This window comes from Egretta garzetta, unplaced genomic scaffold (genome assembly GCF_000687185.1).
Source record: "Egretta garzetta isolate BGI_Z169 unplaced genomic scaffold, ASM68718v1 scaffold89, whole genome shotgun sequence".
Classification (NCBI taxonomy): Eukaryota; Metazoa; Chordata; class Aves; order Pelecaniformes; family Ardeidae; genus Egretta; species Egretta garzetta.
This window is the reverse complement of record NW_009269997.1, coordinates 3157492-3183861: the sequence shown is the minus strand read 5'-3', so window position 1 is coordinate 3183861 and position 26370 is coordinate 3157492. Positions and strand designations below refer to the sequence as shown.

Genomic DNA, 26370 nt, shown 5'->3' with positions numbered 1-26370 from the left:
CTTGTTGTCCCTTCTGAAATACATTATCCCAGAGGTGCTACCACTGTTGCTGATGGGCTCAGCCTTGGCCAGAGGTGGGCCCATCTTGGAGCTGCTGGCATTGGCTCTGTCAGACACAGGGAAAGCTTCTGGCATCTTCTCACAGAAGCCACCTCTATAGCCTCCCCCCCACCCCCCCGCTACCAAAACCTTGCCACACACCCCCAATATAATACTTAAAAACTTTTAGTTTAAACTGAAGATCTACTCAGGCAGCTAGCGGAACTGCTGGGGGCATGGGGAGTAGGAAGGGAAACATTTAATCTGTTATTTTCCAAGCCATCAAATGGGATGGAGACACTGAACCACATCAGAGAGCAACAACCATACAGCTGGCCCTTTATGAATGCTATAGATACTGGGAGAGGAGGGGGGCACCTATTTCACCAGCCAATGTATTTGGAAGCAAAGGAAAACCCAGGGGAAGTTGGGATCAGAGTTGGATCTGAAGAGAGAACAGCAGCAATGCAAGCACAAAGACTGCACCTGATTGTTTTGAAAATTCACTTAAGTTCAGGGAGAATGGAAAGCTACAAACCCTCAGGAATGAAGTACGCACAGATTTAAATGAACTGGTACAGTAACAGGATAGTGGTTTGTAGATGTTACCAGTGCAGTCACAGACAATGACACAATTGCTACACACAAAGCTGACTGAGAGACACTGAAAACTCCTTTGCATTGCACTGAAACCTAAAAACCATCTTCATGGGACAACTGAATTTCCAACAGCATAAGCTAGGGCAAAGCACTGAGCAAGAATTGCCTGATTTTGGCACAGAATCCATAACCTTTCACGGTGTTCAGTGACACTCCTGTAATTAAGGTAGCAGTTTATGCTGGAGAAGAAAACTTTTTTCTTCCTGTGAAAATTTTTAAGACTCCTACTGGGCCAAGTCCAAAGCCTCCAAAGATTTTCAAAGGAACAAAACAAAGAACAATTACTGAAAATTTAATTTCACTGTTTTGTCTGAAACAAAGCAGAAAAGGGGATTAATGTTGGAATTTGATCACCTCCTAGTTGAACACCTTGTGGCTGTTCATCTTGGGCTGAGGACAGAAATCCAGCCCTGCAAATTTGAGAAACCTTTCCCAAGCAACAGAATAATGGCCATAGAAACACCCTGGTTTCAAATAAACTTAGCCTTACCACACTCATCTCTTCTGTACAAAATTCCCATGGGTATCTACTGACCAAAGTGTATTACACCTTTAATAACACTGTTGCAAGTCATTGCAATAAAAAAGTGTCTCTACAAATAAGTTGTTGAAATCTGCAGCAATAAATTACTTTAAAACTTACGAAGGCACACATGTATTAGAAATAGCAGAATTTTCTCCTGTATGTAAAAACTAAGACCTATCCTTCAATAACCATCCCCATAGTAGTAGAAATTTCACTGCTTGAATTGCAAAAGCCTGCTTATATTCATATACTTGAGGAGTCATTCCCTGAAAACCCATAAAAAAGGCACGAAGCAGTTTGAGGGCTTTCACTTCACTTTCTGCACTGAACAGCCACCACTGTAGCAGTTCACTACATGAGAACGACCAGGCTTCAGTTTGTCTTGCCTGTTGCCATGCCAGATTGTATCTGTTTCTGTCTCACATAGAAAACAAAGCATGAGATTCTGCTACTCACATCAGACAGAATACAACTCTCCTTGCCTCATCTGAAACTCAATCAGTGATAGAGTTATGAAGTTATTTTTCAGTTTAAAACTTGAGAGATCTTATGTTCAGTGGATGAAGATCAAGAGTGATCAGAAAGGAAAAAAATGCACTTATCATAAATAGAAAGGTATGCTACACAGAGGCTTCTCTTCCTTCAACTAAGCATTTCAAGCCACAGGAAATATCATTACACCAGGAACACAAGACTAACCCAAAAATTTGTTTCTAGTTTGCATGACATGTGCAAAACTGCAAGCAGTACCTTACTTTAGTGAGCTTATACAAAGTCAAAAGCCATGAAGGGAAAGAAAATAAAGGAGAGATCACGATCCAGGCTGCTGAATGACAACAGGATAGCAAGAACAACCAGGCCACCACTGCGCCAAGCTCAGTGCAAGCCAGCTGCCCTGCTGCAACCCACAGTGCAAGTTTACCCAACAACAAGCACTCCACGAGCAAAAATTAGAAGGGGTGTACAGTCAGTCACAAGGAGGCTCCATTCAGACATGTGAAAAAGAGTCAGTATTTCTTGTCTACTTCATAGGTTTTTTAGACAAAGTTCAGCAAGACCAGCCGGAAACCTTTTATCAGGACTGCTCCAGAGCATGTTACCGTCTCAGGAAGTCATTGGCAGCTGACTGCCTTTGCAGAATACCATGTCATTTGACTTTTTAGAAACCTTAATCGAAGGTGTGCTGGACATACTTCCATTCCATTGCATCCACGTGAACTGTTTAAGGTGCACTTTCTGATGGGATTTTTTTAGAGGCTTTTTGTTTGGTTGGTTTTTAAGTTCCACATTCACCACCCTCAAAAAAAATGTATCCAATAGCCAATAATAGAAAGCCTTTCTGGTAAATCCTTTTATTACTGGAAAACATCACTACTGATCTCATGAAAACCCTATATAATTTAATCCAGCATATTAAGTTTCCAGTGAAATTCCTGAGAAAAATGCTTTCTCTATCTCCACCCCATCCAATCTAGCCCCATTTCCTGTGACACTTGCATAACTGTATTTGATTAATAGGTTTGCAATAAGTTGTAGGCAACTCAATATTTCAAAACACTGCTCCTATACAGGTGAGGGTTCACCCAGTAGCACATGTCTATCCCAAGACCATTTCTGTTTCCTAGACTAACAGGAAGCGTTTTGCCCAGAAATGAAAAAAACCCCAAACCAACCAGCCAAACAAACAAAAAACGCCCCAAAAATCATGAGTGGTCTGGACACTCCTTGCTATTTTCTCATCAAGTTCCTGATTTTGCTCTGTGAAAGGTGGAGTTTTGAGCAAGGGCCACGAAGCTAAGTGTGCAGAGACCTGGTGCTTCACATCCTCACCTATGCAAGACCAAGGAAGCCACTCTTAGAAGTCAAAGCAGTATCTACTTAAGAAGCTGTTTCGCTTGCTACGCTGCTCTTTGGTTTACACAAAAACTGGTTCTTGTGGCTTTCCAAAGACAAAGACCAGAGTGAATAATACTCTGATGTCCCCTACTGAAAATCCTCTAGGCAACAAGGAGAGATGGCCATTTCTTGTGATTCAGTTCTAAAGTGCATGTACAATTAGGTTTTTTCCCTCCACCCAGAAGTGTTATCCATTCCCTTTTAACTTGCAAAAAAGCATGACACTCAATCGTTAATCATATTCAGTACTAATACAGAAAGATTTCCCTTAGTGACAGGCTAAGTTTCAAATTATGTAATTATCATATTAATTTCTATTTAACGCATTCATTAGAAGCCTTTTTTAAATTTAAAAATCCAACTGAAATTTGTCATGTTTCCTATTAATGCCATTAAATTGATTTTTCTGTCAATGAAATTTTTTACACAAATTGAATTAAATGGGAAGCACATATTTTTCCAGAAAGCAATACTTCAAAATATATCTGTACATCAGAGACAGTCTTTTCCGTACAGACAACGTGTGACCTGTACTTCCGATTCCAGCTGCCACCTACTCAGTTTCAAAGACCGATTCGAATTCCACGTTTAAGATGATTAACACCTTAGCACTCAAATCTGCTGTCCCTTCCCAGGGTTTGTCTAAGATCCTGTGAGCCACTAAATACTGTTTAGCATTACTTACGCCACACAGTTAAGAGCTTAACAAGATCTAGAGGATAAAAACTGCACACCAAAACGTTGAGGATGGGATATTATCTGAAATAGCAGATCGTCTGCTTTCAGGCATACACCAAATAGTATTTCTTGAAGGTTAGTTCATAGTTCTTTAAGATCTCTCTACTGTACACATGCCAAATTCAAGTCCATAAACAGAGTTGAGTGGCAACAACATTAAATAGGCGCCTAAGCCTAAAACACTGTTTTGACTGGATGAACTCACCCATTCTTGTTCATTTACGACCTCGTATCAATGATGCTCCATCAGTACAGGTTACTTAGCTTTGCTCCCATAAACTCACTTCCTCAGTAAACACTAGGGAAGCGCGACAGCAAAGCTGCTGTCTCACTGAGAAGGCACTGACTGCCTCCTCTCATTTTCAATTAAGAGCATGCCAACCCAGACACAGCTGGAGAAGTTAATCATAGGCAGAGAAGAAAGCAAGAAATACATTTTCATGGGCTGCATTTAAACTACAGCTGTACTGTGAAACAGGGAATGCTAAATTCTGATTTCTTTCAGCTTCCCACATTTCAAGCTTGGATAGCTGACCTTCAGATCTAGCATAACACTAGCTTTCTAAAGCACAACAGGCTGTCAGGAGTAAGGTGACTTACCAAGCGAGTAAAAAGAATCAAGGCAGCAAAATCCAGTATCACTTCCAAGGAGTAAAAATTACACAGAATTATCAGAAAACAGATCTTATTTCTTCACGTGGCTTGCTCACTGATTTGTTAGGTTTTTTGTCTTCTGGAACTAACTAGATTATTGCTATCCATACCTGCATCTTCAGTGAACAGAAATGCCATCTTTGCCAGATCCCCAGAGACATTTCAAGGGTATCAGAGCAAAAAATAGCTGCTATTCTTACTGATAAAACATTACAAGGGAAATATTCTTGTGTCTGATAATGATAAAGAATCAATGACAATTCACTGACCTTGACTATAAGACTAACAGCTGTGTACTGCTTTTTCTTCTGTTGTTCTTCACTAGCTCTGTGTGCCTGTAGGCATCTGACACAGGTTGGCAGGGACATTTCCCCACACTCACACTGACAGTAAAAGACTTAAATTTAATAGTCTGACACCAAGGAGATGTACAAATATTGACTAAAGTGTATGTGGTAGCTACCTATATTACTAGTAGGAAATGAGCATGCTTCAGGAATTCCAAAGCATTTTCTGATGGTTTAGACATAAGATGTTATTTCTGTTCTTTACTCCCATTACACACAGTCACCTGTAGAATAAAGTCTGACAGATAATAATATTTTTCTGAAATTCAGTTACATCCACATCTCCCTCACTTTCAAAACCGCAAACATCATGGCATAATTTCTGGTATGGACTGGACAGAACCCAAGCCCAAATGTTAGGCAGACTGGTGCTCAGGACACCTGCTGAATTCACATCAGAAACTGGATTCTGCTTTTCCCTAACTGGCGTTAAGGCTATGAACATAAAGTCACCGGCTTGTCTTGGTCTGTCCTGCTATAGTTCTTCTACCTTCTATAAATATATATACACAAGGTGTACAATTAGAGCATTCCTCAGGACGAGTAATCACTGCTCTCTGCCTCCTTCCAAACACAATCAACCAGTAGACAAAATAAAAACTACAATCAGATTTGAAAAAAAACCTCATTAACTCTCTTCCATTATATTATTGTCTAAAATAATTATTGTGCAATTGTACATTGTACAGACTGTACAATCCAGTCATGAATAAATAGGTATTTATCCTAAATATAGATCCAATACTACATGGCTAATATAATAATATAACAAAATACTACTTGCCATTTCCTAATGATATCCCTATGCACTGAAAATTCATGGTATCAGTGGAGTTGTTTGCTTTAGCTCTCCACAGTATGAACAACAGTATTCCCAGAAGGTCATAGCAATTTTCTTGTCCAAGGTAATGTAGGAAACCCTTCAATGTAGTTAAATGGGAAAAAAAAAATTCTCTACATGGCATGGAACCTGGGACATATTTCAGGAACTGACACTTGTGCAGTTTGCTTCAGAAACATTTCAAAGCTACACCAAGATGAGATACAGGCCCATTCATTTTTCTAAACCTAGTGGCATACTTTAAGTGACACTTCTGTTGGTGCTTCCCCCCCAATTCATATCTTTAGGTGTCTTTATGAACTTACTTGAGACTTAAATGGAAAACTCAAACAAACTTTTAGTTATTTAATCAACTACTAGCTACCTAACCTATCAAAAGTCTCAGAAGACCACATTCACCACCTCCATTTCACAGAAGTGAAGCAGGAAAGTCAATATGATCTTCTGAAGTCATCCCACAGGTTAGTGGAAGACAGACAAGATGATAATTTGGGCTCCATAGCACTGTACAAAGCTCCATACAATGCAGCATTGTGTCAGCTCTCAAAAAGCAACTGAAGTCCTTGCATGCAAACATACTGGCAGATGTCAAGTGCTAGGAAAGCAGAGCTGTATTCTGGAAACCCAGGCTCTGGCCCATAAACATTTTTATTTTGATGGCTGCTTTTTACACTCTTGATTAACAAAATATATATAGTGAAAGATACATTTTATTTCCCAGAAATTATCAGCTATTTCATATTCAAGTAGTCATACTAACATATAATTTGTAAATACGCAGTGTGTTATTTAATTAACCTATACTATCTGGGATAATTTTAAGGGCAAACAGCTACCAAGGCTGTGAAATTGGGACTTGGAAATTAACTCATACAAGAACCTTCTTTGGGAACAATTACCTTGAGACTGTAACGGTTTTCTTAACAGGTGCAGCTGTAAAGCTTGACAAAGTGTCATGACCTGTTGCATACAGGAAGCCAGATTAGATAGGCTTTACATCTCTGAGAACTCCCTGTGAAATTCCACATAGAGGTACACCATCAAAAATTTAGTAGGCATAAAAAATATGAGTGTGGTTATATTTTAATATCTGCACAGAGGTAACTCACAGATGTCAGACCTTTTTCTGAAGTCACAAGCATCTAGGAAATTATTAACACATAGGATTATCATACTCCTGTAGGTGCTAGCACAAGATCTCTCCCGCATTATTATCACAGAGGCTCAGGCCTGCCCTGACCTGAGAGGCAGTATTACTTACCCTACTCTTATGGCACTCTAGAGAAAGGTGGCCCTAAAGCATGCTGGTGAAAAAGCTAAATAATTAGGAAAATAGATGAGCATTAAGGAGCAGCAATTCACCACAACAGAACCAGGCAGCAGACAAGCAATCTGTTCCACATTACAGATGGCAATGTATTCAGGCTACAGTCTTATGGGATTTCCTATTTGGGAAGACACAAAGTAGGGATATTCCACATTTTAAACAGCAGAAAAATAAGCACTACCTTTTCAAATACAGCTTATTCATCTGCCTCAATCAAGTCCATCTGACTTTTGCTACTTGAACTTCATGTACACATCAATCCCTTTAAAATGCTGCAATGAGAAAACCTGACCTAGAAAAGGAAGTTTTAGAAACAAGCCGGACAGGGAAACCATACTAACTGCCAAGGCCTGACTCAGATTTTGTGTTCGGTGTAATCAAAATCCCGAGCTGCACTAAGTCAGTGACAGAGATGGAGAGGTTTGGTTCTTTAAACAGCAGACAGTTGTGCTTTCATTAAGTTATTGTCCTCCCTCGCCTCCCACCTTATCTCCTCCTTTCACTTACCAAGGGCTTGGTTTCATCTTCATCTTTGAAATAGTAGAGCTGGTCACCCTTGAGAACAAACCAGCGTGTGTGCCAGGTCTTGACAAAGCCTCCTTGCTTGCGCAGCCACCCACACTTAACGGCACTGTGCCGCCCGTGGCTTGGTGGGGGAACCTCTGCAGGGCCATTGTGTTCTTCCATACCAGGACTAGGCAGCTCTCCTGTTAATAGAAGAGGAAAAGGTAAAATAATTAGATTATTATACAGGCAGTAACTTGTTCCTTTCAACACAGCTGGAAAAGAAACACGCCCCAACTACAAAAGTGTGCCAGAAAAGCATTTACCACCTGCCTGCTTATTCTCATACTAGCACCCATCAGCTGAGACAATATTAATTGCCTATAAAAGACAACGATACTAATGAACAGAGTTGCTAAAATGCAAGCAAGAGGCAAAAGATTTGTAAGAGATGTTAACTGGCACTGAGGAAGACCATCAGCTGTTTCTTGAGGTGAGTTCTGCTGAATTACAGGCAGTAACGAGGAATGAACTTAAGAGTATGCCTTCACACTAAGGAAAGCAGTATGCTTCTCAACACCGGACATCTCCATTTAATATTCCCTGACAGGCTTCGGGCTTTCAGGGAATATTAAAGAAGCCTCTGATTCTCTGGGATTTAATACACCCCACCAGACAAGCAGGCTTTTTGGTTTGTTTTGTTTTACTGAAGTGCATGTAATAGAATGGTGATAGTAATACAAGAATAGCTGCACAGTCCCTCATACAAGTGATCCCCTGACTGAAGTGGGTGTGTCCAGCTACGCTGATTACAGACATTTTGCAAATCATGCAGAATTTTGGCGGATCGGCTCAACACAAGAAGTGTGTCAAAACCAGAGCTGAAGTGTGGAATTAAACTTGACAAAGCTTCATGTGGCTTTTCAGCCTTGTTAAAGCTATACTTTTTAACCATCTCTGGACAGTCATGAATCTTCCTGATGAATTTTGTACATACAACCAGGCAGTCACGGTCAAAAGACACTTCCTCATCCCCTATTAAGTCTAGAGCTCAACAAACTCAAAATTTTGAGTTGCAAGTTCTGATATTTTCAGTTGAAATACAAATCAAACAGAGACCCACGTACCAAATAGCGTGTATCTAAACAGAATAAAATCTGACTATAACCACAAACACAGCAGTGTGCAAAATCAGCGGTGAAATTTCACTGTTTGTAAGTGCTTGAAGAACAACATGTTTCTTTTATTTCTAGACTACCACTGGCAGCCTTTCTTGCCTAGTCAGGAATTTGCACAGCTGCTAGGGCCTGGGAGAACCAGCTTCATAGTAATGGTAGTGTATTTCTTCTAAATATTAGGGTGGGAAAGGAATAAAGTATTATAGACATTGCAGGCAGGAGACATCTCTGACTAAGAATATCCAGACCAAAGCTTCCTGTTCTGACTTTGGCAAAGTAGATTGGTGAGTCCAAGCCTGGCAACCCTGCTCCAGTCCCCTGTACAGCAACAATACTGTTACTGGATGTAGTAATAGATATCAGCATTGCAAAGGCATGTGCTCAGCTTCTAAGGTATATTAGAAATGGAGATACACATTAATTTGATAGACAAGACCATCCCTCTGACAATTAATACAGGTACTTTGAATAGCATTAATCATTGTAAAATAAACTGCAATATAATCAAGCAAGAAATAAATAAATCAAGAAATAAATAGATCAACAGATTCCAGTCAGAAGTGGTTTTCGGCCCATTTTTCCTTTGGCTCCTTTCTTCCTACCGTTCACACTTACCCTCCTTTGGAACAACTTCTCCAGCTTCCATCTCTGCTGTGCATTTACACCTTTTGCTTTTAATACTCACACACAGTTTTTTGTCACATCCCCGCTTTGGGCTGGATCCTGGAATCCAATCTCCATGATTAAAATTCTTAACTGCCCCATGCCACTGAGGCTAACAGGCCTCAATACGAGCACAGAGGTTTCATTGCAAAGTACAAATTGCAGGATCAAAACTTAAATCACTTGGGTATTCTTCTCAGAAAAAGGAACAGAAAATCTTTCTCCTGCCTCTTTAGGGTTCACCTAGAGTCACCCAGAACACTTGTACTGTTACATTTACTTGAGCAAAGTGCCCTGCAAAACATACAAACAAGTCTGGCTCTCAGCAGAGCAGACAGATTTTAGAGATAGAGATTTGTTGTTGTTGTGCCTGGGTATACAATTACTTCCTAACAAGAAGGAACCAGCTGATAAACCCTCAGAGCACACTGGCAGAGGGTTTCTGTGAGGGTTATGCACCATCAGAGTACATGCTCTGAAAACTACAGCTCTGGGGTTGCAGAGTGTATTAGGTGTTGCAGTGAGTTTCTGAACTGAACCTTGTCTCCTTCCAATCTGGAGCTGCAAATGGAGATTCAACTGCCACTAGAAAAATTAGTAACTTGCTTTCTCAGTGCCTTGTTGATAAACATCTGCTCACACATCAAGGTGGTCTGGGCTCTTACAATATTTTTCATTCACTTTGCACTGTAATGATTAACTGCGAATGCAACAAAGCAGTAACCAAGCAGCCTCTGAAACCCCTACAGCTTTAACCCTGGATGCCCAAGCTCTCTCACTTGTTACCTCAGCTCTTTAGGAGGAAGACAGGTTAAATGAAATTATTTGCAATAAGCAATGATCAGATAATCTCCAAGAATCGACTTCTTCCATACACAGCAGGCTTTGTTAAACTGACTTGTACCCTATACATCTGCTTATCACCATGTGTGGTGAAAACATGTCAGGAATGAGGACAGATTTATCTGTGCAATAGAACATTATCTCCAAAAGGCAATGCACCCAACTCATAATTGGCATTTTTTTGAATACAAGCAGAAATCTGGATGTTGCTCAGTTTTGGCTGGGCCAAAGTAGATGCCAAGAAGCAGCCCTCCAACTCACATCCTTAGAAAGTGAATTAGCAAATATTTTAAGGAAAACATTGTAAACTGCAGGTAAGTTATTGCACCTGAAAAAAGTAAGGAACAAAATCATTACCCAGATGCTACCCCCTGCTCCCTGCTGCAGTGTCACAGAAAATCACGGCTCTCAGCTTTAGCTAACCTGATCAGTTTATCTATCTCTGCTGCTTGGGCCAGCATCAAGACAGGAACAAAGGAAGAGTTTAAATACAGTAATTATGTGTATCACTGCAGTGCTAAGGACACCATGTCCCTATTATACCTGGGCCACAAACAACAATCTAAATACTAAAGTCAAAAGCAATTAACTACTTGGATGAAAGGCTCTTTTTAATTTCATTCCACGAAGTCGCATTTCTACAAACTAAGTATCTGGATTTTGGCTAGCCATGGAAAACATTAATTGATCTACATCTCTTTGCCTGGTAAAATTTATATCTTAAACTATTTCTGCAATACTAAAACAAATGAGGAGTAGGAGAGATGACATCCTATTGCTGCCAAGTTCTCACAGGCAAGTGTAAGATCTCCTTTAAAGCAGTATTATATCCTTGGACACTTTCTGTACAAAACAGTTGTATTAGTTCATGTATTAGTGATTTAAACCTCCTCAGCAGTTAAAATTTCAGCCACCTAAATTGTTTTTGTTAAGAGGAATTGTATTTAGTCATGAGATTAAGTTTATTTGTTGTTTTCCATCTCTCCTTCCCTTTCAGAATCTGCCTACTACAAACCAGACTCAGAATCAAAATTCCAGCAGCTGGCTCTCTTTCACTAGTTGTTTTTACAGCTGTTTCAACACCAAGATCATAAAAATAAATTGTAGAAATATCAGGGTGCTGGCACTGATGCAGAGAACAGTGAGGTGCAAACAGTATGTAAAATAATACATGACAAAGTGTGGAATTACATCAACATACTCCAAAGTCCTCTCACTCTCGAGAGACAGGCAGAAAGCCATGCATTTTGAAGCATTAAATGAGCATATTTCTCAAACCCATCTTCTGAACGGGAAACATAACTTGTACTTGCTGCCAGAGTCAACTCTACTGACTTGGCCAACCTCCAGTTTATGTAGTGACCAGACTGAACTAACGCTACACGGTCTATTCATTTGGGGCTGGCTGTGGGCTAACTCTCCTGGGCTCGACTGCAAATCAGGAGCGCAAAGTAAACAAAATGAGCAATGTTTCCTGACACACTGGCTCTGCATCAACATCTCCCAGTCCACAGAGCCCATCGCCATCTACCACTGCTGGCCCCAATTCAACCTTTTTCTGCTCCCACAAGGGCATCTGCCTCTCTCACTAGTCCGTCTAGAAGGCAAGCAACTGGACTTAGGCTCTCCTCACCAATGTGGAAGGGCTATGCTGATGCCATGCACAGAAAGCAGGGTAGTGTTTCTCCTCAGCTACCACCTGCTCGGTACTTGAAATATGGAATTGGGCAGCTTCCCCAGATCTCAGCACTTTGCCAGGAAATAGTCAGAGAAAGTCATCAAAGCACAGCAAATCCAGTTACAATGAATAGTCACCAGATTGCACCAAGATGACCCGTTTGGCAAGAAACCCTGATGGTTTGCAGTATGTTTTTATTCTCACTGAAATTTCTCATGGCCAAGATAGCACATTTCAAGCATGCAAAACATCATCAGCATTCACTTCCAGCAACCCTTCGTCATCTTTGCCATTGCTGAAATGCTGTATCATGTCCTTTGCCAACATCAGCCAGCCTGGCACAAAAAGGATAAAGATGAGAAGCCACCAAAGCACCAGCCCCAGAATGGTACTCCTCCAGCCTGTCACAAGGTGTAATCCCCTTGCTCTCCCAAAAAGGCAAGCAATGCAACACTGCATGGAGAGGACTTCTCCATGTCAGACACATTAACAGATATCCAGTAAAAGGGTGCAGTTTTGCAGCAAGAATCTACTTGGTCATTGATGAATACATTTGCCAAATATATATATACACATACACACACATATGCAAAATTCATAAAAATCTTTGTGACACAACAGTTCCATATAAAATTAGATTATTTCAATCCTGTAACGCTTACACAACGAGATATAACTCACTTACCAAGTGATGTCTAATTCTGGGTTCCTTCCTACTTATTTCATATGACCTTTACAGAGCCTAAGTGCCTAAGTTGAAAGTTATCAGTATCTTTTAGGTACAGAGTGCTGCCTTGGACCAATGAGTTTCCTTTTGATTTGTCTTGATTTAGTCTGGCTGAGTAACAACTTCATAAAACCATTTAGTATGTGAATCTATTGTCTGCATTTATCTTACTTGTAACATGTCTCAAGCCACCTGAATCTCTGCTGCAATGCAGGCATGCTTTTGTGAGCAGCTGCTACTGGAAGGAAAAGATGGGCCTGTTTCTCACTGTCGGGGTGCTTCAAATTAGTTGCTACTCATCTCTTGTGTCAACAGGATATTGCACATGGAAGGAAAAAACATGTCAAAGAGGTAAAAAAAAACTTTAAAAGAAAGCTGACTTTCTGCTCGTGTTTAGCAACCTTTTTACAAGATGCACATTGCAAGGAGCACGTCTCAAGTTCTATCACTGCAAGGACAGATTTTAAAGCATTTCTGTCTTTTTCTTTTTCAAAAGCTGTGGCAGTGCATTTTCCAGTAGCTTTCCTCCACCAGCCTTCAGAACAGACATTATACTTTTATCCAGAAGGTTTTCTGAGACATCTGAGAAACCTGTTGTACTACTGGCAGTCACACTCCTAATCACAAATACACCTGCCTGTTCTGCATTGCCCACTCTTATTTTTGTCCTATCAGAGACAGCCTGAAGATACTTTGCTTGAAAGAATTCCACTTCCAAGGCTTAAATAGTTACTACTTAGGCAATAAAAAATTGTGAGAGGTGTTAGCAGCAGTCAGATTGCAGAAGGCCTGATCCACCGCCCAGTGAAGCTAAGGGAAAGACTTCCATTACTTTTCAATGCATTTTGGGATTAGTTCCAAAACCAAGACCCAAAAGTTTTGCCAGAAGATTGAGGTCTTGGTCAAACAGAATTCTTTAGTACATGATTTGCATTTCCACGCCAGAACCATCCTACAGATATTCCTACACTAGCCAAACTTTTACAAGCCTACTCTTTGCTTACAGGAATTAAAGCACAGCTATAAATAGCCCAAATACAAAGAACATAAGAAGGTATTCAACTTCTTGTGAATTACAATGTAAATTAGTTAAATGCTTTCAGGCACCTTTGAAAACATCAACTTTTGTGTGTGCTTATTTATCTTTTGTGGATGTGACTAGTATTAGTATACACGTGCACAGTTTAACCCCTATAGAGGAAGTCTGGACGCTATTCACTTCCCCTCCCCATAATCCCACAGCACCAGCTGCATTTGTGCCAGTATGAATCTGCCCATGGTACAGGCTCACTGGTGGGCATCAGACCTACCTTTTAGGAATAATGTAATGGACTAGTCTCTCAAAAAACTTCTGCCCTCTTACGTTCAGGACAGCACTTAGCCCAAGCTGGTGGATGGGAAGCTGAAGTGTGCCAGATGCTTTGCAATTGCTCTTGAAATAGCAACAATCAATAGTCGTGCCTCCATACTTAGTGGGGTCTTTGTTACGAAACACTGGCAGGTGGGGTGACCGCGGAGTCAGAACCTCTTGCCTTACTTTTGTTCTTTCTAAATGGAGCTCAGAGTTAGTCCTAAACACATCATACTTGCTAGAACTTATTTCTTCCCCATATAGCAACCATATCATATTGGCTTCCTTAGTAGAGATAGCTGGCTAACAAAGTATTTCAAAGTGTGCCCCATATCTGTCAGCTGCTGCTATGTAAAGCAAATGCAGCAGTTCTGTGATAACGTCATCACGTTGCCAGATCAGTATTTTGGATAACTGTTGTTAACTTTTGCTTCCTTTGTCATTAGGTCCTATTCTGCTTAAATTCATGCAGTAACATGTGACAACCCCTTCCTTGTCCTTCCACTACTGTTGTGGCAGCAGGGGGCATAACAAAATTGCACAGCTAAGAGCACAGAAGACTCTCTTCTGACACCTAGAAATTACACTTTGTTCTCTCCATCAGTTCCTAATCCCACTGCCTTTTCCGAGTCAAGTTGGACTCCACCTGTAGAAGACTTGTGTAACTGATGTATACATACAATCTGTCTGGTTATCTTTTCTCAAGTGCAGATATACCATGTTTGAGTTAGCAGGGTTTTGAAGGCTTAAGGAGCAATTTACAAGGATAACACTGCCTCTGCTATGCTTTCGCATGTTACTTACTAGGCACATATGTCCTCAGCTTTTTCCTCACATGGTGGCACACAGTTGCAAGACAAGGTTGCTGCTACCAATGTGACTGGAAAAGTGAAGGTGTGATTAGAATGGAGTGGTCCCTCATCTTCCAGGTTTCTGCCCCGTCTTCCACTTCATGTGTCTTATTCTGTAAAACTGGCCATGCTATAGAGAGAAATTGCATACAGCAGAGAATCAGCTGTAACTATCTGGAGAAGCATACAAAACCATAGACAAGACAGAAAAGAGCCTCTGGTAGCTGAAGGGTCAAAGAAATGCCAAAGAAATGCAGAAGAGTTGGCAAGTCTCACAAGCTGAAATACTGAGCAGTGAAAAGGTCAGGGAGCAAGTAGAAAGCAGCATCTGGAACAGCAAAAAGACATTCCAACTCCCAGATGTCTCTCCCAACCAATGGGTTGTGCTGCCTCTGAATATCTGACACTCAAACCCTGTTTACAGCTTCATACTTTACATTGAGAAAGTAATCATAAAGAAAGGTTAACCACAACTTAATTCCCACACGTGAGTGGTGAATACTTGAGCACTTACTGGCTTCACTTACAAAAGAACTGATTGAAGAGTTGTGTCCAAGCATGATCTCAACAGATGATCTCTCAAAGTATAAAAATAATCTCTGGCACTACTCTTTGTTCTCAAAGGCTGATGGCAAAAGGCATCTGAGTACAGATGTCAGCAGCTCTCTCAGAGTGAATCACTGAGAATGGAACGAGGCTGCATGCTCTTTTAGGAAATCCAACACAACAGGATATTCTGCATTGTCCTATCCACAGCAGTTCAGGCCTTCCACATTCCATGTAAAATTGTCCAAGAGAATTAAGATGTTACAACTTTTATTCACTAAATATGCTGACAGGCGGGAAAAATACATTCTAGTTTGTCTACAGCAGCAAAACCCTCCTCTCAAACATGCTGCAATTCTTCTAAATTGAAGGAGCACACGGGTTCTGCAAGAAGGGTTTGTGGTTGCTGGAGAGTGGGAGGAAGGAAGAGGAACATTTGCTGCCTGCACCACACTTCAAATTCATCTCTTGCTCAGAGTAAATACAGCCCCAGGAAAGTCCCAGCTCTGGCAACAAGAGGCTAGCACAGCAAGAACTGGCTGGTGACATCTCTTGTGATACACAAATGTTCAGAGCAGAAGGAAACTTATTTCTGGGTACCTCCCTAGAAGCCACAGTGGAAACAAAAGAAGATTCAACACACCTCGACCCGCTCCATAATTACCTTTTAAGTCTTACATTAGCTCACATTCAATAAACAGAAGTCTATGGACTTATTTTTGACATACTTACTATTAATATTTCATGAGAAATTACTTCCTTCTGCTTTGTTAAGTACAATGTAATGTGTTTCCTTTTCAGTTCAGAGAAGTTCAAGTAACAGCAGCATTTGGTATTCTGCTGAGAGATCCTCTGAAGTAGACACACTTGGAAATGTGTTCCCCAGAAGAACCACGGCATCACCGCAATGTGCACTTGGGAGCGTCCCGACCCAGCGTCTCAGAAGAATTGACAGAATTACAGCACCTGCCTGCACCAACATTCAGAATCACCACGTGCATTTCTCACCCACTCTGAAGGGGCACATGCAGTGCAGCACCTGGGGGTAACTGTAATGGCATGTGTGTTCACGTTCCACATGTACTGTACACATCCAAAAGAGCATATAGATAGTCAACAGGGAGGCATGCACTGTACACAGGTGGAGAGCACCCACTGAGCTTCAGGGAGTATCTTGGCACCATCCCAACTGAAATAAACATGGGCGAGTCAGAACCAAAGGCTCAAACTTGGCACATGCAAGGGTGCATCCACTTCCATTCCTACTAGACTCAGCACCAGAGCCAAGATTTGTGTCCTCTGTGTGCCAACCCCAGCAGGACCTAAACTTAAACCAGACCTACTTTTAAACAGAAATCAGTATAGTTTTAATGCTGTTCAGAAACGTTTTATATCAATGGTAATTGCTCCTGTCACTTAAAAACATTAACCATACTGACATAAATTTCCATGTTAGAATACGGAGGACAATATAGTCAAAATTTTTAAAAGCAGATGTGTGTCTTTCCATGGAAAAAGCCAACTCAAAATAAGCACCATTACTTTGTAGTTGACATTTCCATCTTCCGCCCAGGAAAAGCATTAATTTGTACTTATGGAATTAATATTTCACTTGTTCAAAACCAAGTCTGCATCAGAAAGAGAGTCCACAATCCTTCCTATATATTTCAGAAAGCAGTAGTGAGTATGTCATGCCAGCTAAATTGTTTTAGTAAATGAAAAATTATGCTATACTACACTAATAAAGCCATCATGTCACTGGACTTTCCAGTACAGGTGTAAGCAAATACCCTCCCCAAATTCCTAAGCCAGCACCAAGACATTACTCTGAAATTAATTCATAGGGAGAAATGGTATAAATTCATGTGGTCCTTAACCTTTAAAAGGTCAATCTGTGCATGGGTGCTAACACCTACTTTTCCAGCTTGTACTGAAGGAACTATTAAAGCCTAAGAAGCAACTCTCCACTGTATTGCACTCATAGTCTTCAGGCTCTGTTACTATAACCCACAATTAAAAGGTGAACACACCTTCTTTAAAAGCATTCTGTGTTCACATGTGTCTTTCTGGTCGTTACATAAAATGCATTTGAAATCTGCACAACACAGAGTGTAACTAGATGCTGCCATAGTAGGCAGCCTTCCTCCTCACACTTGTCTGCTCTGCAAATTGAATGAGAAGCAGAACTGAAGTCAAGAGCATTTTCGTAAGTAACTGGTTATCTTCACTGACCTGAAAGCTAGCTAAAACCATGTAAACACATTTTTCTGGCATCGCTCCACCAAAAAAACCCAAACCAAAACAAACCCAAAACCAAAACAAACAAACAAACAAACAAAAAAAACCAAACAAAAAAAAAAAAGAAAAAGAAAGGGAAAACCAAGTTAAGTTATTCACCAATAAATGATTCAGAAAGAGGAGACATGCACATGTTACTACCTACACAAAACTTAGGTTAAACATTTCTTGTTTTGTTTGCTTAAAAAAAAAGCACCACCTATTAGCAAAACAACATCAGGCACTCTCCAGGTTTCGAACAGGCTACAAAAAGAGAGACCATTGCATTAACTAGGCCTAACACCTCAGAAAACAGCCACAAAAGCAGAAGAGAAACAATCCAAAGATAGCAGGTCGTGAATCTGCAGCCACTTTGAAACTGTGCTAAGCATGTTCATGTTCACATGGTTCCATTTATTCAGCATCCACTTTAAGAGAGGCAAGGTATCCTGAGAGTATAAATTCTTCCTGCTATGAATGATAGAGCTTCCTAACAGCACAAAATAATTTTAAGAACAAAACAAGATCTACCTTCCTAATTAACTCCCTTTACAGTAAGGATAGTCTGTGTTTTATGTAAGCCACTATCTGCAGAGCAGAATATCAGCATGCCCAAGGGAAAGGAGGTCATCGCCTACATTCAGAGGGTCTTACTACACATTACTATAGTCAAAGCAACAGGGAAGGCTTGGCACCCTCCCCCCCAAAATAGCCCATCTCTCTATATGGACATCATTACTCTGCACTGTTGCTTTCTTGAGTTTATTTTCTCTCCCATTTAAATGGCTGAGATTTCACAAGCCTGCAACTACTGCCTTGGTCAAGTACACCTTGAAACATGAACCCCATGAACAGATTTCTCTAGTTTGTGCGTGAAAGGGGGGAAAAAACCTCATTGTTGGGGCTTCTCTTTTTACAAACCTGAACATGAAGAATTTACTTCAGTGTTATTCATGTCACCACTCACTTTAACTGAGCTCATCCCCTACAGCATGAAGTCACAAGTAGCATACGTGGACCTGGATCTGGGTCATCTCTGAAGCAATACCAGGGAGACACAGCACTATATTAAACAAAGCATGTTTCATCCTCGCTGACACAGGCCTCCTTTTCTTCACACCTATACTTGCAACGCTTGGTGCTTAATTCTGAAATGTTTTCAGCATTAGCTCTGAAAAAAATGCCAGCCTATCTCCAAGATACACATTGCTGTTTTGTGATGATATACTTCAGCTTTTTTTTTTTTTCCGTATTTCAAAAATTTGCTGACTGTAACAAATCAACAGGGAAATGAACATGTTAGGATAACTCCTGAACAGTACAAGTTTCCTGGGGAGTTGCCAAAAGCCACCAGTCATCATGCCAACACAAGATGCTTAGAGACCGAGTTACATAATATCGTGCTCTTAATGACAAGACAGTCTCTGTAAATTACCTACTTGTTTGCTCAGCTAGCTAGTAACACTACGTCATCCCCGCCCCTGCCCCCTGCCTCTCTCCAAATGACATCCTCAGTCATGACTGAATACAATTCATCCCATTTGCAGCATGCCATCAGAAGCAATAAATCACAGGACAGGAGAAAGTAACCGTGTTCACATGGATATTACAGACACAAGTTAACAGCAGACAACAGTCATCGACTTGCCAAGCAAGCATGACTAGGATCGCCAGGCTGCTCTGCTCATCTGTGCTAATGGCTCCAGCAGTGCTGTTGGCCGAGGTCTCTGCCTCTGTGTCAGCACAGGGTCAGCTTGTTCCTGACTAGCAGGAAAGTACATTATTGGTCTGGATGCAGACTGCTCTTCCTTTTGCACCTCAAGTGGAAAAGCAGTTTCATGCAACACGACAAATACGCATTGCTCTCCTAGGAATGCCTAATCCTCTCTTTGGCTCTTCAAGCTTCCCCACTTTGCTGACACCAGTCCTTAAAAATTGTCATCATGAGATGAGAAACCACAACAGCTATGTGATACATAAAATCAGCCAGGCAATGTCAATCAGTGAACACCACAGAATAATAAAGAGGGAAATACAATGGAAAGGCCTTCCTATACATAGAACATCACTTCCACATCAGAATGAACAGCGCCTTCCCAGCCTAATGAACTCACCGTAAAGCTGGGAAGGACATACTTGCTATGCAATGCCCATAACAATAAAAATCAAGGAAGCTTGATCACAAATCAAATGGTATGAACAAGGATTCATATTTTAAAAGGATAGAAAATAGAATTGCAATGACCTAATTCATACTCCAATACAGGACTTGACTAGACAAAAAGAGGGAGAACAGAAATATAATGCAATGTAGCTCCTTGCACTTAAGTGCATCTTCTATACACTACTGTCCTCACGTCAGGATTCCCAAGTGCTATTTTACAAGAATTCCTACCCATATTATTAATCTCTTATTATTAGCTGAACTGTTTATTTCATTTCTTGCACTTCATGCAACTGGTACGTGTTCAAAGACCAGTTCATCCTCATGTTCCTGCAGTTCTGCTCTTCCAAGAGTTTCAGTAGCCCTGAGTAAGGCATATGTAAGTCTTCTTATATTTCCTTTCTTTTTGGTGGCTACAGGTTAAGAAAACCAGGACAGAATAAAATTCCTTTCATAGAATAATTATTTTATTTTTTCTCTGCCATATATAGTAGGTGTCGAAATAGTCATTTAAAAATATTTATTTTTAGAAAGGACACCTTTTTTTCCTCAGTTGTAACCTTCAGGTTATCTATAACCTGCACCAACACCATCTTGCATTTCAAAAGCAACATGTTTTATCAGTGCAGGAAACCAACAGAAGTTTAAATCAGTGTCTCTCAAATTCAAGCAGCTCATTACTTGCCTAAGCATGGATTGTTTGAGGATTTATTTTTGCAGAATAAGGTGCAGTCTGGAAACTATAAATTATTTGAGGTGACTGCTAAGAGGAAATACAGTAATCAGCATCACAGTTTATTCCATATGCAAACCAGTGTGGTAGAGCTGGGTAAAAAGCTACAACCACAACTTTCATTATTTTAAAACTATCAGTTATGTACAATTTTTCCCAGGGAATTATACTTACAACCAACCTCCAGAACATACATTGAAGAAAAGACAATGTAAGGCAATTAAATTAATCTATCCTAGATAACTTACTTCATACTTGACTTCTTCTCTGCATCTGCAACCCTAACTATACTCTTACTTTTTCATCTACTCTTGATAAGACAATGATTTGAAAGTTAACTCTGTTCTTCCAAGTTGGAAGGTAAAATTTCTAGATATGAACCCCACAGGAAGTAATTTTTGCTCAAAGTTGTTTTATATCACCTTGGTTCATCACTTACCTAAATTTAGGTACTAAATTAAACCAAGTTTAATTAGAACAGATATAGACGGAGTAAGATTTTTCAACGTGTCTTCCAATAGACACAATGACTCTCGAGACAATATTGCAACCTTTATGAATGGAAAAATGTAATGAACCTTTTTAAAAAAAAAACAGATTACCCAGTGTAAATAAGGGACAATATTGCAGCGACAACTGAGTTTTCTAGAAAACACAAAGAACTTTGTACTCGGGGACTGTGCAGAACAGATGCCCGGATTATTGTTTTGTGACCAGAGTTCTCTTTTTACATTCGCTCTGGAAAAGCTTTTCTAATTCTTCGCTTTTTTGTTTTCAATTATTCCTAAGGCATTTGTCTTTTGTAAGACATAAGACTACTGGTGCCACTGCAGAACTGTTACAGAGTAAACAGCAAGACTCATCAAAAACAATTCTTTGACCTTGCATTTCCTAACAAAACAGTCAAACTCCCTGGAAGTTTCAAAGAAATAAAAAATACCTTTATACATAAAAATCTCAAAATTGGCAACAGGGAAAAAACAATCAAGCACTGCTAACAGATGTCAGACTTAGTTTATTTGTGGAAGGCATTCAGCTTCCCTGGCAATAAGCTGGTAAAGGAATCTGGATGAAATACATACAAAACACACCAACGCTTACAAACACCAACTGACTTTGCCTCTTAGGATGATGAAATTTATCACATGCTTCAGTGAAACAAAATCCAAACCTGTTAACTCAGTTGCTATTTGTAACTAGGCATTGTAATAGAGCAGTATCATCTACCTACCTTCTGCATCAAGGTCAGCTAAAGGGTCTGTAAGCACAAGGTTTTAAGATGTCAAACATCACCAAGTGTCTTTTGTTTCGATGTGTGAGAAACCTACAGGAGCAGCCGGCTCATTAAGGACTTCAGAACATCACACAAATACATGCAGCAAGAGCTGAGCAGCAGCAGGGCTCTGCTGCTCTACTCTACACCAAGAGCTAAGTCGAACCACAGTGGACCTGACGACTTCGGCATTGGCTCATTGCAGCCCTCTTGGCTCAGGCCACACCAAAGAGATATGGACCGCAACCTATAAATAGATAAAAGCAGCTAGAACTTGGAAATCCTCTCCACTTTACACAAATAGAGGAACAACTCCAATCTGATGCTTTCACTCACAAAGTACTTGCAGTTGTATTTCACCAGGAGCAAAAATATGTTTCCGGCATTCCAGCTCTCTGCTAAATTAGATGCAGATGATGAAGGGGTTTTTTCCAAACATATGGAAGACTGAAATCTCAGCTAGGCCTTGAAAGATCCTGTACATAAAACATTAAGCTTCTACAACACACAGGGAATCTAGGTGGTAACTACTATGATTGCATTTCATAGTGTGATTTAGGATGATATTACGAAACAGAAATGTTAAAAGAAAGTAATAAAAGCCTTTCATGTACCCTCAAATAAAGTCAGATGTTCATGTGTCATGTATCTGGACAACCTCTGCTTTCAATGGAAGCCTGATCTCCACTTCAAAGGGAGGAAATTAGACAAAAAGGGAAAGAATGTACACCTCTCATTACTGCCAGCCCCAGGAAACCCAAGACCAAAGGACTAAATCCGTCACTTTCCCAATACCGCCAAGACAGACCAAAGCTTATAAGATATTTAACCAAGAGAGAAATTGAAAGCACAAGCACTTGCAGTCATCAGTCTCAGCCACCAATATATAAACCTTGCTCACTTTATTATTTGAACAGTCACAGCACTGACAGAACATTTCTGTATGTCCACTTGCTAATGCAACCTCTGGTTATCACTATAAAAAGAAGCCCTTCCCTCCAACATGTGTAAGTGGCTTTGTTCTTTTAACTGGTTTTGCAGGCAGCAAACACAAGTTTAACCAGGGTATATTTTTAGCTTCCTCAATGTTTAGTTTGTCCTCCAATATTAACATAACATTGACTGAATCCAAAACATTAAAAGCACACACTTAAACCCCAGTTTCCCTGATTTTTTTCCCCATTCTGAAAATTTTTCTACACATTAGAAGTTATTTAATGGTGAACGAATTCTCCTTCCAAAGCTCCATCCTTTGGTATGTAGTTTGATAGGAATTAGTTTGATCTGTAAGCTCTGCAGTAAGTAGCTTTGACACTTGGAAGTAGGAGGTAAATTCTTCATATGATACCTTTTTCTCTGGTAGTTGCTGATTATTCAGAAAATTGTCTATCCATGCTACAAGTTGATCCTTACACAGAATATGTTTGAAACTTCTCCAAAGGAGCAGCTACTTCTGGCTTAAGTGCCTCAAAAATTTTGTGAATAGCCTGAAAGTTCAACCATTACCACTGCATTTCCAAGCATACATACACTTTGGTGTTCAAGTAGTGTCAAATATTTATCAGACATATATACCCTTCACCGGGACTATTCACATAAGTAAAACACATCTTACGGCTAGTATTACTGATCTAGCCATATAGATACCCTGCTCACAGTGATACAGATTCTGTATAGCTGAAGTTGCAGTTGCGTAAGTTTATTTCCAAAATCCTTCAGTTCTAGTATTGTTGAAAACTTATCTGAGCATTGTCAACTTTTCTTCCTTTTCATGCAACTCCAACTGCAAGACAGATATGAATAAACTCAGCTGGAACCAAAACTCACCATTTCCACTGGATGTTTGTTTGTTTTTTTTTTTAAGATTCTGCCTATGCAGGGACTGTGGGTTCTTGCAACTCTGCAAGAACTCTATTAAGAACGCGTTCCGAAATAAATTTGCTCTGAAGAAGGCAAGCACAACCAGTATTGGCTGGCTTCAGAAAATGTAAACCACAAATCTGTTTGGGATTTATGTACATCTGTTCCACTCTTGCATCATCTGTAGTATTGAACACAACTAGAGCACTGCCCTATCAATTAGTGTACCTATTTCAACTGTCAGTATTTACTGTTCTAAATGACAGCACACCCAGCTGCTGCGATGGAAACTCACACATGCTCCAGCTTGTGCATGTACCAGCAAAAATACAAACTCTGAGAAGATGGCCAGCCTGCAAGGTACTATGAGAAGTTAAATTCCATTTAAGCCCAGGTAAGCTTCAGGCTTTTGGGGTGGAGGGAGAAAGTTGCTCTAAGATGAGTTTTTACAAAAGGTTTTCAAGGGTATGGTCCATAGTAGCATGAGTTGTACTACGGGTGAAATTTTCATTTATGGTCAAAAAGTTATTGCTTTACATCTCTGATTCTGGGATACTCTGCTTTTAAACAGACACATGAAGTTTGTAACATTCCTATATAGCAGGTGCAAACAACAACTTACAAGTGGATGAAAAAGCAATGCTCAGCCCTACATACTTTGCAATAGGTAAAATAAAAAAGGAACAATGAGATCCAATCAAGGATGATGGTAGTGTCAGAGGGAGTCAGAAACTGTACTTTAAAATGGCATGTCTATCAAGTAACATCTTCAGGTTGGGCAGATTAGGATGCATTCAGCAAATACATTTGTTAATTAATTGGTCCAGTACAATGTCATTGTTTATGCAGGAAATACAGCTCAGTATAATTTGTTTCATTCATACATTTTAGATAAATTAATTTCCATAAGGAACTGGTATGAACCAAACCAAGGTCAATCATTTCCCTGTCTCAGGTTTGCGCTTCTACTGAATTCATAGGTATTCAAATAGGTATTCATAGGTATTCAAATAGGTATTTGTAGCCAATCTAGCTCGCAACCATGCAAGATGCTTTACTGGTTGGCAAGACAGGGGAATACTGGAATCTATTCCTGGCAAAATCTTAAAGAGAAACAAGTTCTTGAGACACAGCTCTCTTTGACCTTGAAATCCGCCCCTCCCCAGTAACAAGTTGGGTATCTGGCTAATCTGTCACCAAAACTGAGCAGATGAGATTCTTTTCAGCATCTGAGCATCCAAAATCCTGTACAGCCCCTATTTTTCAAAATTATCTGTGACTGGCCGAAGAATACAGTCAGTTTTAAAGCTAAGTGGAAGATATTTAGAGCTAAACCACCAAGAGAACTACTTCTGCTTAATTTCAATCACTATTATCAGATCACTGTAGATTGCACCAAAGTTATCGCTAAGGATGACACGAACCAATGTTTTCTTTTGGCAGAATGGGACAAGATCCAGTAAGTAGTTTTACTTTAAAAAAAAAAAATCTGACATGTTTTTCACTAAGCAAATAATTGAAAAAAATTAACTTGCAATAATTCATATTGTTCTTTAAAGCTTGTTGAACAACCTATAAAGCTTCTCATTTTGAATAGCAGGTACAAATGGGAAAGAGGCCTGAGTTCATTTAAACCATCTCCTTTCCCCCTGCTCCATCCTTAAACAGTACTTTTGTAGATTTACCTCAATTTATTTACTTCTGCTCAAAATGGGCAAGTGAACATTCTGACTGTAAATATTTTGGGACAAGCAAAATACATTCCCAGGAATTTATTAGGCAATGATTTAGTTACTACTACTTTTATCCAGCTCAGTCACGCAGCTTTTCCTGCACAAACACCCATATAGGTGATCCAAGCATAACACTGGCACAGCTGTGCAGCTGCATTGAGCCTTTAACAGATTTACACCTGGTTCAACAGTTGAGAAATAAAACGGAGGTAAGGCAACAGCAGTCATGAAAAACTCCACTTGCCTCTCTCAAATGGCAGTGGAGAAGCTAAAACCAGTCTCCACCTACTGTCCTTTCCTAAACAGACCTGTATACTGTAGAGAACAGCAAGAAAATGCTCCTGTCCATACAAATAGTTCATTTTTCCTAAGAAGGGTAATGAGCTAAGAATGCAGGTTTTTGGCATTTTGATTTGTTGGTCCTGTAACAAGACTGACAATAATCTAGCACAGCCATGGGTACACAAATCTTTGCAGAAAACAGCACAAAAGAGGTCCACATCAGGGTATTTTGTGAAGGAGTTTTCACTGAAAAACAGTGTACAGAAGGAGAAGAAAAGATCACACAAAGCAGTACAGCCATAAGCTCTGCATTTTATTTGGTTTTGCAACCCTGAAACATTTACTACCTATTTTGTAGCAGGAGTTTGAAAAAGGCATTCAAGAGAAGCATCTAACTCCCAGTGATACTTGCTCTGGACTGCTAATTCTGCAAGATTAGAGTATGGGGACAGAAAAGGAACTGGGAACCACAACCTGAGTGTAACTTTAGGGCCCGATTATAACCTTTGCAATCCCAAAGCCATCATAAAGCAAGAACAAGGCATCTCCAAAGAAATTTATTTTTGTCAGAGGGACAAATGAACCCAATGCCCAACGTATCACTGACACTATATATCCAGGGCCTACAGCTATTGCACCATCACACATAAATTGCAAGAGACAATTCAAAGTCTGAAGA

General features: G+C 40.0%; 1 protein-coding gene across 1 annotated transcript in view; it reads right to left on the bottom strand.

The window, feature by feature from the left end:
* ARHGAP24 (Rho GTPase activating protein 24) overlaps positions 1-26370 on the bottom strand; it is a 221368-nt gene that overhangs the window by 177300 nt on the left and 17698 nt on the right. The window contains exon 2 of the mRNA XM_009647479.2: positions 7536-7735. Coding sequence (XP_009645774.1) covers positions 7536-7715 — 180 coding nt within the window. The 5' untranslated portion in view covers positions 7716-7735. The remainder of the gene's footprint in view (positions 1-7535; positions 7736-26370) is intronic.